The following is a 13161-nucleotide window of genomic DNA, read 5'->3' as shown; positions in this document are numbered from 1 at the left end:
CTGGGGAATGCTGTAGTGCTGTGAGCACACCTTCCCCTCAAGGTCCCCATGCCCTGCCAAATGAAAAATCCTCTCCTTTTATGAAGCCAGGGCCAGAGCTCAAGAGAGAAGCATTGCTTGCTCAATTAACGTGTCCAAAAGCAGTGACTGAGCTGAGTGTCCCCATATGACTGTCACCCACACAGTGCCATTTCTTGTTGGATCTGAGGGCAGCTAGGGTAAGAGCAGAGATCCTGGCATTGCCTCTGCCTTCGAGGTTTTAGCTACAGCAACTCAATACTGCTCACCTCCCACCCTCAGGGGACAAATACCCCCTAGACTGTCCCCCAAAGCCTGTCTTTGCAATCCCATGCAAATAAAACCACCATTTCAGGTAGTAGGACCATTTCAGGTAGGGAGGGGCTGCAGAGCCATGCCAGCAGCCACTGGTGTGGTGGGTGTCTCACCAGCTGCAGGAGAAAAACAGGAAATGCCACTGCAAGCTACAGCAGCCCTGCAGCTGCTGGGGCTGGTGAGTGTCAGGATCCAGCCTGGAGTGAGATGCAGCTGCTGAGGCTGACGTCAGGATCCAGCACTGTAAAAGTCAATTCCATGCCCTGATTTTCCAGTAGAACCAACTCAGGCTCCAGGGTCTCTCACTAGAAGGGATTTTCCTCTGAAAACCCCTTGACCAGAATCAAAAGGTGACTTGCTATTCCTCAGAGGTCCCTTTGAGAAGCCCACAGCAGATGAACAGTGCTTTAGAGAGCTTCAAGGGAATTTGCCCACCAGGTCCAGCCAGTGAGCAGCAAGGTTCAAACTTGGGCTAAGGGAAGAGGCAGCAGGCAGCCCCTTGCCCCCAGCCACCCTCCCCCAGCCTGGGAGGGACATAACAGCAAATTCCCAGCTTCTCTGGGCACCCTGTGCCAGGGCCTCAACACCAGCAAAGCATAATTTTTTTTCTTATAACTAACCTAAATCTACCCTCCTTCAGCTTAAAACCATCACCCTCTGTCCTACTGCAACAGACCCTGTTAAAAAGTTTGTCTCCGTCTTTCTTAGAAGCCCCCTTCAAGTACTGGATGGCTGCAATGAGATCTCAGAGATTTCTCCAGGTGAACACCCCCAGCTGTCCCAGGCTGGCTCCAGAGCAGAGGGACTCCAGCCCTCGGAGCATCTCTGTGGCCTCCTCCGGACCTGCTCCAACAGGGCCATGTCCTTCCTGTGCTGGGACCCCAGAGTGGGAGGCAGTTCTGCAGGTGGGGTCTCACCTGAGCAGAGCAGAGGGGCAGAATCCCCACCACTTCCTTCTTCCCTTCCCTGCTGTGGGGGTGAGCCAGGGCCATGGGTGGCTTTTTGGGCTGTGAGCAAGCACAGTACTGGCAATTAAACTTACATGGCTACAATGCAATGGCCTGAGCCAGGGCAAATTTAGTGCAGTGTCCTAAGGCCAGGAAGCAGCTGAAGGGTATTTCATGCTGGCAGACTCCATACCAGGTCAAGGACCACATGTCCTGCACTGCAGACCCCACTCCCTGTGCCCAGGCTGATTTGAGGAGGAATCAGCCACGTGTTTGCTCCAGCCCTGGTGCTGCCCATGCTGCAGGGACAGCACAGGGACAGCACTCATGGCCCAGTCACCCCCCGTGCCACGAGGGCCACACTGAAGACCCTGCACACCAGGTTCGTGCCATGGGCAGACACAGCTCTGCTGGCTTCACTGAAGCCCTGGCCAGCTTCTAGCGCCTGGGCACCCACTCTGTGCCACCACCACCACGCACTGTCCCCTCCTCACCCAATAATTCAGAGCTGGCTCCCCGCTGCAGGGTGCTCAGGGCAGGTCACAGGGCTGTCTGGCACAGCTGGGATGGGGGGTACAAAGAGACAAAAAAAGGCACTAGGAGAAGGTACAGGTCTGTGTAACACACGGGGCTCCACACATGGTGGGCACACAGGAACCCAGCCCATCGTGCTGGGTGAGCCCTGGGGCAGCAGGGTGACCATACTGGTGGGATGCAATGTGACACAGCCCCGGCCTGCTCAGCACACTCAGCTCCCAGCACGGGACTCTGCAGTGAGCCTCACCTTCCTGTCCCTGGTGCTGTCTCCCAGGGAGGAGGGCAGGCAGGGTTTGAATGAAGTCTCCCAGCTGGGCAAAGTGGGGGATAGGTGGTGAGGGCACAGCATGGCCACAACACAGAGGGAGAGCTGCCCCCGCTGCATCCACCTGCACCGAGACCCCAGAGCCCTCACACTCCCCCCTGACTCCTCCTAGCTGTCCCCAACCTTCTGCCCTTCTCCACACCTTTTGCTCCTGTACCATCAGCCTTGTACCTCCTCCTGAGCCTCCCAGTCCCAGCTGGGTCCTGCTCCCCTTTCCTTCTGCAGCTCCAGCCCACCCTAATAAAAACATTTTTTGTAGGTGCACCAATGGGTTGGGCAGGACACACGCACTGACTGCCAGCACCAGGATGTGCAGGACAGGGGGTTGTGCTGCTGAAGTCTTTCTAAGCCCTTTGTAAACAAAAAACATCCATAAAGGTGTTCCCCAGAGCCTTGCAGCAAGCATCCTCTGCAAAACAGAGCAGCTCAGTGTCCTTCTATTGCCCTGAATGGAGGTGAATAGAATCCTACAGCTGAGGCAGAGAAGGGGACAGGAGGGGTAAGGTATCAGAGTTAAGTTATATGTTACTGCTTTGGTATCTGGATGATATGTTCTCTTCAGATCAATTCATATTAAGTATTGTTTAATTTAAAAATTATCTTCAGTCTTGTTAAAATAAGCTTATCTAATTTGCAAAGTTTACTTATTTTTTCTTAGAGATAAGACACTCTTGACCGAAACACCTGTTTGTAGATAAAGAAGATGTGAACACACTGTGTTCACCCTTGATTTTGCTGAAGATTCTGTGTTACAATCTCTGCTGGTTTTGTCTTCTATAGGTAACACTGAAGAATAGTGACTGTTATTAATACTAAATGGTTTAAAGTTTTTTACTCTGTTGCATTTCTTGTCATTGATTCATGAATGCTGTGAGAATATTATCTCAACTTTTTCAGACACTTGCTACTGATATATTAATTGCATAATGTGAATTTACTGATTTTTATGATGAGTATTATTTATAAGATATTAGTGTATTTATAGCTGACTTCAACACCTCTTTGTGTAATTATCTAAAAGATAGTTTATATAATTACATCATTTCAGGAGCCTTCTTTTTTGTTCTCTAACATTTACATTTACAGCAATCTCACAGGATCCCCTTCCTTTGGAAAACAAGATGAAAATGAGGGCTGGAGCCCAGGAAATTCCCCTGAGTGGTGGAGACCCTGGCACTTGGCTTGGGAAGGGCACAGTGGGAGGCTGGCAGTGTTTGGGACTGCTGCAGAGCACAGCCAGGAAAAGACACCAAGAGAAACACTTCTGCTCTCCACAATGCACAGGAAGTACTTGGGATGGGAAGACATGCAGGAAAGAATTTGGGAGAGTTTTTGAATTGTTTGCATGGATTTTTTAGAGAAGGCAGTTGGAGTAGATCACCTCCAGAGGTCACTCCACCCCTAGCTGCTCTGCAATGCAGTGATTTTCCTGCCACATTCTCCAGCTCCTCCTTTCCCACAAACAAGAGACACCCCAGGGCTGCAGAGACAGGAACCAGAAAAGCTTACAGGAACCCTAACCCCCCTACAGCATGAGAGCACAGAGGGTCCAGGTCCTACAAGTTGTTCTCCATCACCTCTCCCTCGCTGGCTGTCCAGAGCTCCTCACTGCTCCATGTCACACCAGCAGTCCCACACCTGTTCCTGTGTCTGTGAGACACCCTGGTGGCACTCCTGAGGGTTCTCCCTCGATGTCTTAGGTCTGCTTGGTTTGGAAAGGCTTTGGTGGGTACTACCCACCAGCTCAGTCATCAAAAGCAGAAGGATTTGGCTGCAGTAGGAACAAGGGCTCGGTGATGCCTGTCAGACCTGGGGTATGGGGAGCCCAGCTGCAAGAACAGAAATTTCAAGAAGCTGCATCAATCCAGCCTTCTCCAGGGCTGGGAGCGGAGGGGCAGCAAGGCCCCTTCCCAGGAAGCGTTTCCGTGGAGCTGGGGACCGCAGGTCATGAGGAGCACGCTGCATGATGGAGCAGGGTGAGGAGGGCTGGCAGTGGCATTCAGGATGAGCGAGGGCTGAGCTCTGCTGGCCCACCTGGAGTGGGACATGAGAGGGGCCTGGCTCATCTGCCCACCCAAAACCCCAGGGTGACACAGAGGTGGCCGAGCCACAAGCTGGGCAGGGTGCCAGCCCTCGCCAGTGGCCCCAGGCCAGAGTGAGGGGAGGAGAGAAGCAGGGGTGGCTCCCACAGCTGCATGTGCACCCCCCCAGGGGCCAGTGCCAGAGCAGCAGCACTTCCTGCAGCTTTATCGAGTCTGTGCACGCAGACATGCAGGAGTCTCAGCTGTTGGAAGACTCCAGGAGATCCAGGGTGACCCCAAGCTCTAGGAAAGCCACATATGTTGGGGAAGATGAAACAGGGAAATCTTACTAATATGATTGCTTGGCAAAAGAATCTGAGAATATGAAACCTGTAAGTGAAATAGAGATGACAGCTAGTTTTGATGTATAAGATTCCAAGCCAGTCAGTGACTGAACAACTGGAAAGACAATGGTTGAGTGGGCTGAAGGGAAGGTCCCTGTGGATTGAACAATGTCATTTGCAAACAGAAGGGATGCTTCTGCAAGCTAAAGAGTCCAAGGGTCAGGGAGACCCTGCCAGTTTGGCAGAGAAGAAAAAAAGGGGTCTAGAAAGCAGCTTTTAGGGTATAAAATGTAACACAGTATGGTAATGTAGGATTTCTAACAGGCTGCATGTAGATTCTATAGGATTTGTGTCTTTTACTGGTTGGATGTTGCAAATTAGCATATTCAACACAGAAAAAGATATAATGTATTGTAACCAGAATTTAAGTGTCTCTCAAGCATGCTTTCAGCTGTGAGTGACAACTTTAAGCTGGCTCTTCTCACCACAACACAAGATTGCTGTAATTTCATCTATGCAATAAACCAGCAGCTTTATTAAGAACTGCATCTCTCATCTGGGCTCTCACACACACACACAATCACAACTCTCCTGCAGCAAGTAACCCACTCCAACCTTCAGGCACAGCTCTTCCAAACCAGCAATGGACAGCAAACTCTGCTCAGGGACTGTGGGACACGACTCAGCTGCCCCAAAGCAATTGTTCCAGTGCTCCTGAGATGCCCATGGCACAGCCCTGGGGTGACAGACTCACAAGTAAACACAGCTCCCCAGAGCAGATGAAAAGCTGGGACTCCTGCAACTGCATCAGACACCCCTATTCCTGTCACTGAATTATACCTGAGGCTTTGTTCAGGCTTTGAAAACACAGGAACTCCCTAACCCCAGGGCTGAGATACAAACCAAAATGGTGGGATTTTCAGAGGCGTACTCCTTGACATCAAACACTCATGCTACCTGAAATACTTAAAGCCATTCTCTGTGACACCAGCAGTGTGCCTGCACAAAGGCCATTACCTGTGCTATTTAAATTGTCTTCTTGACAGCCTGAGCTCCAGCTCTGTCCCCCACTCCCCAGGCCCTATGTCCTACCTGACACTCCTGCAAAGCCCAAAGGACTGAGGTTTTGGTGGTCTGAAAGGGTGGCCTCCCTCCCAGCAGTCACCCTTCAGTCCCACTGATGGAGAAAAACTTCAAACTGAGAGTTGGCTTTAAATTGACAGACAGTACATTTAAATAATAGGAAAAAACTCTTCCCTGGGAGGGTGGGGAGGCCCTGGCACAGGGTGCCCAGAGAAGCTGTGGCTACTCCATCCCTGGAAGTGTCCAAGGCCAGGTAGAACAGAGCTTGGAGCAATCTGGGATAGTGGAAAGTGTCCCTGCACATAGCAGGGGGTAGAATGAGCCTCCTGACCCAAGTGTGGTAGGCAAGGACACAGGTGTCGCGGAAGATTTTGGAATGTAACAGAAAGGCAGCTAAAGACTCTTCCTCCCCCTCATCCACAGAAATAAGCGAAAAAAGTCCCTCTGAAGTATGTAACTCCTCCTAACTTCAATAGATTTCCATCCCCTTTACTAACCACTACGACACACCGTCCCCTTGTGACGTAGCAAAACCCCTTCGAGTATTTAACTCCAAAATACAAGCTAATAAATCACCATTTTGATCATCCACCATATTAGTGTCAGCGTTTGTCTATAGCCCGAGTAGCTAGAGCAAAGCTCAGCCACTGTACTGTCCTTTAAGACCAAGTTGCCTCACCTTCTAGCTGAAAGCAACACCCAAGCCATACTACAATTCTATGGTTCTGTGAAAACTGGGTATTTCAGTGTGTGCAGCATGTCAAACACCACCCACTAGAGCTGCAGAAACAGCTCAACTGCCCTGGGAGATGAACTGTACTCTAAATTTGATTTTATATCTTCACTGCTCATAAACAGAGGTCAGACAGCCAGGTCACATACAGCCATCTGTATTTTCTTGGGTGAATCCCTGTGAATAACCTGCCTTGCTAAACACACTCTGAAGCTGCTTGCCTTGCAGTAATGTTTCCAGTGAAAATCAACGGGAGTTGAAACTCTGAAAACACAAGTGAAAGTGAAAATAAATGCTGTGAATTATTGAACAAGTTGAAAAGTCAAAAATTATTGCATCAGGGTTGAAGAAAATATTTTGATTCCATTAGAAAAAGACAAAATCAGATACAAACAAGATTAAAAAAAACCCTTCTGGATCAAAAGAAATCTCATATAGAAAGAATAAGAATGAAATGTATTGAAATTAAACAACTGTACTTCTTCCATGATAATGCAAAATTGATTCTTAGAAAAATTATGGATATGCTTATTTCATTATATTCATTTATTTCATTATTTTCATTTTTTTCACCCTCCAAAAATGAGTTCTGATTAACCAAGAGAGACTAATTCATGAGACTAATTCTAAACCTAATGTAAACTCTGACTGCAACTCTTCCCTGGCTGGTCCTTGAAACACAGTGTGCCTGCTCTGCAGGTTTTCCAGCCTTGCAGGAAGGCAGTGGTGGCAGAGGTCTCCCAGGAATCCTCTCTTCCTGAGACTCCCCTTGTGATGCCTTAGGATTTTAGCTTTTCTACTTTTCATCTATTTGTAATCCTGCAATTCTTTAGTGTGTAACTCTAAACTCCATACACAGTGTGAGCTGCTGCTATCCCCTTTTGGTCAGACACAACAATTCCTCTCCAGGCCTGGCAATCAAGGACACATCACTGTCTCAGACCCTGAGAAATACAAACAAAAATGAGTTGGGGGGAGCAAACCTGAGGTAAATTACTTCATTACCTGAAGCTACAATTGGAAGATTAACCCCCCAGTGTGCAAATGGACCAAACTTATAAAAGTGTGAAAACCCATGACCTGTTGTCCATTTTTGGGTGCAGCCCCTGGGGGCTTTGTCTGCCCTAAATGTACCTGCATGGCCTTCAATAAATATACCCCCTTTTTATCCCCTTAATTTTTCTAGCCTCTGTTTTTAGGTAGCCCCACAAGGCACCACTTTTTGGAGCCTCTCATCTTTAAAGCCCTCACTGTTCTGAGGGCCTGGGCTGCAAGAGGCTTCCCTGAAGGGACCTGGGGCACCCCTCAGCAGTGAGCTCTGATGAGAGGGAACCTCAGTCCTGCCTCCAAAACAATGTGGGGCAATATCCTCACTGCCCTGACTTTGTTTTCCCTCCTACATTTTGCCTTCTTGACAATTTCAGCGTCTTTTGATAAACTCAGCCTTCTCCAGAGAGGATTGGGCAATGAAGAGACAGAAAAGGGACAGGGAGAGATTAAACACACCCCAGCACCTCTCTGCTGCAGGAAAATGCCTCAATAAACCTTTCTTCACTGCCTGCAGGCCTGTGCTAAGCACAGCCTCGTGCCCCAGGTGATGGGTGCCTGGCTGAATCCTCAGCTGGGTTTGCTCCTGCAAAGCCACCAGAACACGGTGACAAAGGGACAGCAAGCAGGAATGGCAGAGCAGCAGCCTGGGGCTGCCTGGCTCTTGATACCTATTGGTGTGGCAACAAGCTGAAACATCCCCCAGGAGGGTATAGCATAAGTAGTCTAATACACAAGAAATAAAAATAGATGGAATTTAATGTATGCAATGAATTTACATCACTGGGTCCTGGTCCACGTGCCTCTTGCTCATGGAAATGGCCCTGGGGTAGCACCAGCCCCTCTGGGAGCCCTGTGAGGCCAGTGCCACTTCATCCCCTTATTCTCACACACACCTGGGCTGGGCTTCCCCCAGCTCTGCCCTCACAGGTCTCAGCACATCCCAGAGGGAAGCCCCCATCCCCACCGTCCCCCTCTCCTGCTTCCCATGGTCAGCCTGCCCCAGCTTTGCTTTGCCTCTTTAACCTTTCCCCTGAGACAACTGCACCTACCAAAGCCTGCTATGCCCCCCTGGCCAGAGAAGAAACCAAACCCAGCCTGAGGGGCTGGGGAGGCTGGTCAGGTCAGCCAGGAGGCTGCCCAGGAACTAACCCTCCATGGGCATCTACCCTGAGGAACCAAAACCAGCAGGAGAGAACATTTCATTAAAAGAGGATTTAGGTGTTTTGATTCACTCATCATACTCAGTTCCTCAATAGAAATCAATGTGGATTGAACCACAGTGGGGATCTGAAGAGTAAAAAGAAGTGGAAAAATAAATAGTGCAAACTGTTGATCTGGGTAACATCAAAACATCATATTCCAGGAAAACCAAAGCAATGGGGGAAGAATATGAAACAATGATTGGAAAGGAGTAACCTTTCTGCCTGACAGAAGCAGGGTTTTTCCCCTCTTAAATAAAAAGTAACAAAACTAAAATACAGTTTTGAAAGGAAAGGTCAGAAAAAAATTATTCCAAAATGCTGAAACAAACCATTTAAGCCTTTCTGGAACAAGACGCTAACTTTTGAAAGTGGGATCAAAACAATCAGAGGAAATTTTTTCTTTAACTGCCATGAATTCTTCCTTCATGTGTACTCCACACACAACCTGCTGCCTTTGATCTCAACCCAGAGGTGGTTTCAGTTTTTCTGAAAACCTGTTTTGCAGTCACTCCTTCCCACCCCTGCCTCCCATCGACTCCAGCAGCTTTGGCTGTGGCAGCACTGCCTGTCCCACCCCTGGAGCAGCAGATGGCCCCAGCACAGCTCCTGGCACCTTGCAGCCGTGCCACACCAAGGCAGCAGCTCCACAGAGCCCTGGGGGCTGCAGGAAGGGCTCTGGCTGCTCCTTACCAGGCTGGAGTTGGCGATGTTGGTGTCATCCTCAGGCATGGGCAGGTAGATGGCCAGAGCAACGCAGTTGGCAAAGATGGTGAGGAGGATGATGATCTCGAAGGGTCTAAGAGGGAGCGTTAAGGAGTGCAGACAGGAATGAAAAGGCAGGAATAACCCCACCCCTGCCCTGTCCTGTCCTGCCTGGGTGTGGAGAACCAAATCCCCGACGGGGGCAGAGCACAGAGAGAGCAGCCAGACCTCAGCCTCGGCACATCTTCAGGTGCTGCCCAGGTGCTGCAGGGCCAGGACACTCAGTACGTGGCCACTGCAGAGGGTCAGCTTGGACACAGGACAAAGGGATGGCAGAGCTGGCAGTTCTGCCCTCCTCATCCTTCAGTGAATCACCCTGAAGGGTCAGGACCCCCTTGCAGAATGTAGGCACTGAACCTGAGCATCCCCCTCCAGAGCAGGCAGGCCCCAGCTCCCTCTGCACTCATCCATGAGGGAGATTCCTGCTGCTGGGGTCTCACATGGGCTGTATGGCCCCAACTGAAGGAGTCTAGGGGCAAGGCAGCTCACCCAGGGGCTCCTCTGGCAGAACATCCCCAGGTGTCCTTACAGCCTTGGTGGCAGTACAGGCAGTACTCCTGTGACTGTCCCCAGGAGTGCCCAAGGACTGTCCCACCCCCTTCAAGGTAGAAACTGTGCTGTTTGGGCCCTATGACATCTCAGAATTAAAGGGCTGACTTTACTATTTCCCCATGAAGACCCTGGGACAGGCACTTGGTCACTCCTGCAGCTCCTGCTGCAGTCACTGCTTTGTTTGGGCCTTGAAACCTCCTGGACAAGCTTCAGCTCTAACCTTCCTGAAGCCTCCAAGGAGCTCAAACAGTGTCTCCGGAGCCTCATTTGCAGCCAGGCTCTCCCTCCAGAGATCCCCACTCTCTGTTTCTCCCAGCATTCTCTCTTTAAGGCTCCCTTTGGTGGCCACACCACTTCCAGTCCAGTATTACAGGGCAAGGGGCACCTGGGGACCATGCTATCCACACCAGCCTGAGTGCTGGCTCAGTGCTGTCAGGTGTGTCCTGGGCTCATCACAGACTTTTTTTCTCCTTTTCTGAACCTTTCTATCCATCAACCTGATGGCACTTTAAAAACTGAAGTCAGCTGGAAAAGCTGCTCCCCTTTGTGTCCAGGTAATGAGGCAGAGCCCAGGGGCTGGAGGCCTCCCTGCCCTGCTTGGACAGGGTAAGACAAGCCCTCCTTGAAGGGTGACCTCGACTGGAGCTCCTGTAACTGGAGCTGGAATCAATTTGCTGCCTGTGATTCTGCGAGTCTGGCACAGTTAAGAGGTAGAAAGGCAGTGGGAGAGATTGAACCAAAACCCAGACATGAAAATAACTGGGTACAGTGTCTCTGCCTCCTGCCACTGACACAGAGCCTCAGCGTGTTCCTCATATCCTTGTCTCACAATCTAACTTCTTTCTGTCCAGCATGCTCCCTCCACACAGCACCCAAGAGTCCCTCGCAGCAGGGATTAGGCCTCTGTGTCTTGCAGCTCTGTGGTCCTCCAGGGTCCCCAGAATCCTCCCCCATCTGCCTTGAAGTTCCCCTGGCTGCCTGAAATACCAGGGTGGTGTCACAAAGCGAGACGTGTCCCAACAACCATGAGGCTGTTGGACAAACTGAATTGCACACAACACCCAGTAAAGCTGCAGAACATTCAGATTTCCTTGTTTCAATTAACATACCTTTTGAGAGGTGAGCAAATTTCAGCATAAAACGCCCTCTGCCTCAAGTCAGCCTTTCACCTACCCTGAGCTGAGTGCAGTGGTGGTCCCAACCCTTCAACTGCTTGAAAAAGACCCTGGCCCACTCCTGTGGCTCAGCTCTGCTCTGACAGCAGCAGCTGTACAGCAGTGATGGGCCCAAGGAACAGGAAACTGCCACACAGACCCTACAGCCCAGGTACCGCCACAGAGGAGGGTCACAGCTAATCTCCCCTTGGCAGCCCGCATGTCCCTGCAGACCATAATAACCACAGGAACTGGAATGACCCGACCCTGTCACATACCCTGATCCCTGAGTGAGGGCAGCCAGGTGCATCTGGGTATAAATACAGCCAGGCACTGGAGAAACCTGATTCCCTGGATCATTTGTCCTGCACAGGTCAGACCACCTGCACATGCCACCTTTCTGGTGGGACACCCACTTGTCCCCTTCCAGAGCACTGATGTAGGGAAGACCCTCCCTGTGCTATGCACTTGCTCTGGCATGTGCTGGCCCAGCAGGAAGAATGTGTTTGAGCATGCTGCAGGATGTAAGTCCTATTTCCAGATCTTCCCCTGCCATACACACACAAGTTTCTTCCTTACTCAGTGCCCATTTAAGACACAGGCACAGTTCCCTTCCATGTGCCCACAGAAGCATTGTTTCTCTTGCCAGAGACACAGAAAATGAGAACTCCCCAATTTTGGCTCTGCTCCCACTCCCTAGAGGACAGAGAGTCCCCTTGCAGTGAAGGAATGAGGTCTCAAAGTCCAGCACCCACCAGAGCTGTGAGCATGCCCTCACGCCTGCCAACAGCCTCCCTGGGCTTTGGACAAAGCAGCATCTCTGGGCATGGTTTTGGTGTTCCCACAGCAACACAGCCAGCCTAAGGTGACCAAGCCACCTCCTAGAGTAAAGCCTGGCCAGGGGTGGGATCATCCTGCCAAGGCCAGGAACACATAGATAAGGTTCAGCAACTAAAACTAGAAAACTTGTGGTGGAAGAACTTGATTCTGTTCCCCAGTCCATTGTTTTTGCTACAGCCCAAATGTTTTGTTGAAATCAAAGTGAAATATTTCATCTCCCACTCTCTTCTTTTATGAAAATATAGGTGAGCAAAGTGATAGTTCCTGGATGCATGGCAGAAACATGACATTTTGGTACTTCCGAGCTTCAATGTCCCAGTGAAAAGGTCGAGAAAGCAACACCCAAACAACACTAAGCCAGAGGCACAAAGACAGACTATCCCTCTGAACAGTATCACCCACAAAAAGCTTTCACCTGTGACAGCAGTACCAGGGAGGGATGGGAAAGGGAGCTGAGAGGACAATGGTGTCAGCAAGGATTTGGGACAGGCCCCCAACAGCTGTGGGATCAGGCAAGTGGTGATCACACAAAGAGCCATCCCAAGCAACTCACCATGGTCTTGCCACCCACCTCTAAACCTCTCTCTCCAGAGCACCACACTGTCCCCAGTCTGACCCCATCCCCACCCCAGGATGGGCACTGTGCCTGCTCCTGACACACCAAACCCCCTCCTCTCTCAACAGCCTGTTCCCCATTTCTCCCCAACACACCACACACACAACACATTCACTCCCACAAGTCCCTGGCCCTCAGGCTGTCCCTGCCTGTCCCTGCCTGTCCCTGTCCCACCCCAGCACAGGTCCCATGGCCAGACCCACTCCTCAGCCCCAGCTTTCCCCACCAGCCTGTGCATGCCCCAGCTAGCACAGCCATTGCCTTTGCCAATGCATCCTACCAGGGCTCCCTGAGTGCCTCACTGCCTTTACAGGCCTGATGAGACAGCACAAGCCCAAAACAGGCTGACAGCTCTCGAGCCCCCAGCACCCTGCCATGCTCACAGGCACACACACTGCTCCCCAGCCCCTGCAGCAGAGGATACTTCCACTCCACGATGCTGATGCATGCCTTCCGCAGAGGGTTTTCCAGAGTTAAGCAGAACAGAGCCCTGGGTGGACGAGGAGCTATTGGTGGTACTGGCTTCTTGGACTTCTCCTTCTGCTGCCTCTTCTTCACGTCACCCTGGGGAGAAGCGGGCTCCATGGTGTTGCTCCCCTAGCTGTCTCTTCCCCTCCTGCCCTGCGGTGGAGCCCCCCTTCCCCAGGTCCCAGCCAGCTGGA

At 50.9% G+C, this 13161-nt stretch overlaps 1 protein-coding gene across 1 annotated transcript in view; it reads right to left on the bottom strand.

The window, feature by feature from the left end:
* The window catches only part of CACNA1S (calcium voltage-gated channel subunit alpha1 S), a 51052-nt gene extending 37891 nt beyond the window's left edge, over nucleotides 1-13161 (bottom strand). Inside the window, exons 1-2 of the mRNA XM_063418164.1 lie at nucleotides 12924-13161; nucleotides 9266-9371 (exon numbers count right to left, since the gene is read on the bottom strand). Coding sequence (XP_063274234.1) covers nucleotides 9266-9371; nucleotides 12924-13084 — 267 coding nt within the window. The 5' untranslated portion in view covers nucleotides 13085-13161. The remainder of the gene's footprint in view (nucleotides 1-9265; nucleotides 9372-12923) is intronic.

The sequence above is a fragment of the Prinia subflava genome, chromosome 23, assembly GCF_021018805.1.
Source record: "Prinia subflava isolate CZ2003 ecotype Zambia chromosome 23, Cam_Psub_1.2, whole genome shotgun sequence".
NCBI classification, from domain to species: Eukaryota; Metazoa; Chordata; class Aves; order Passeriformes; family Cisticolidae; genus Prinia; species Prinia subflava.
The sequence above is the reverse complement of the archived record's forward strand: the minus strand, read 5'-3'. Positions and strand labels throughout refer to the sequence as shown.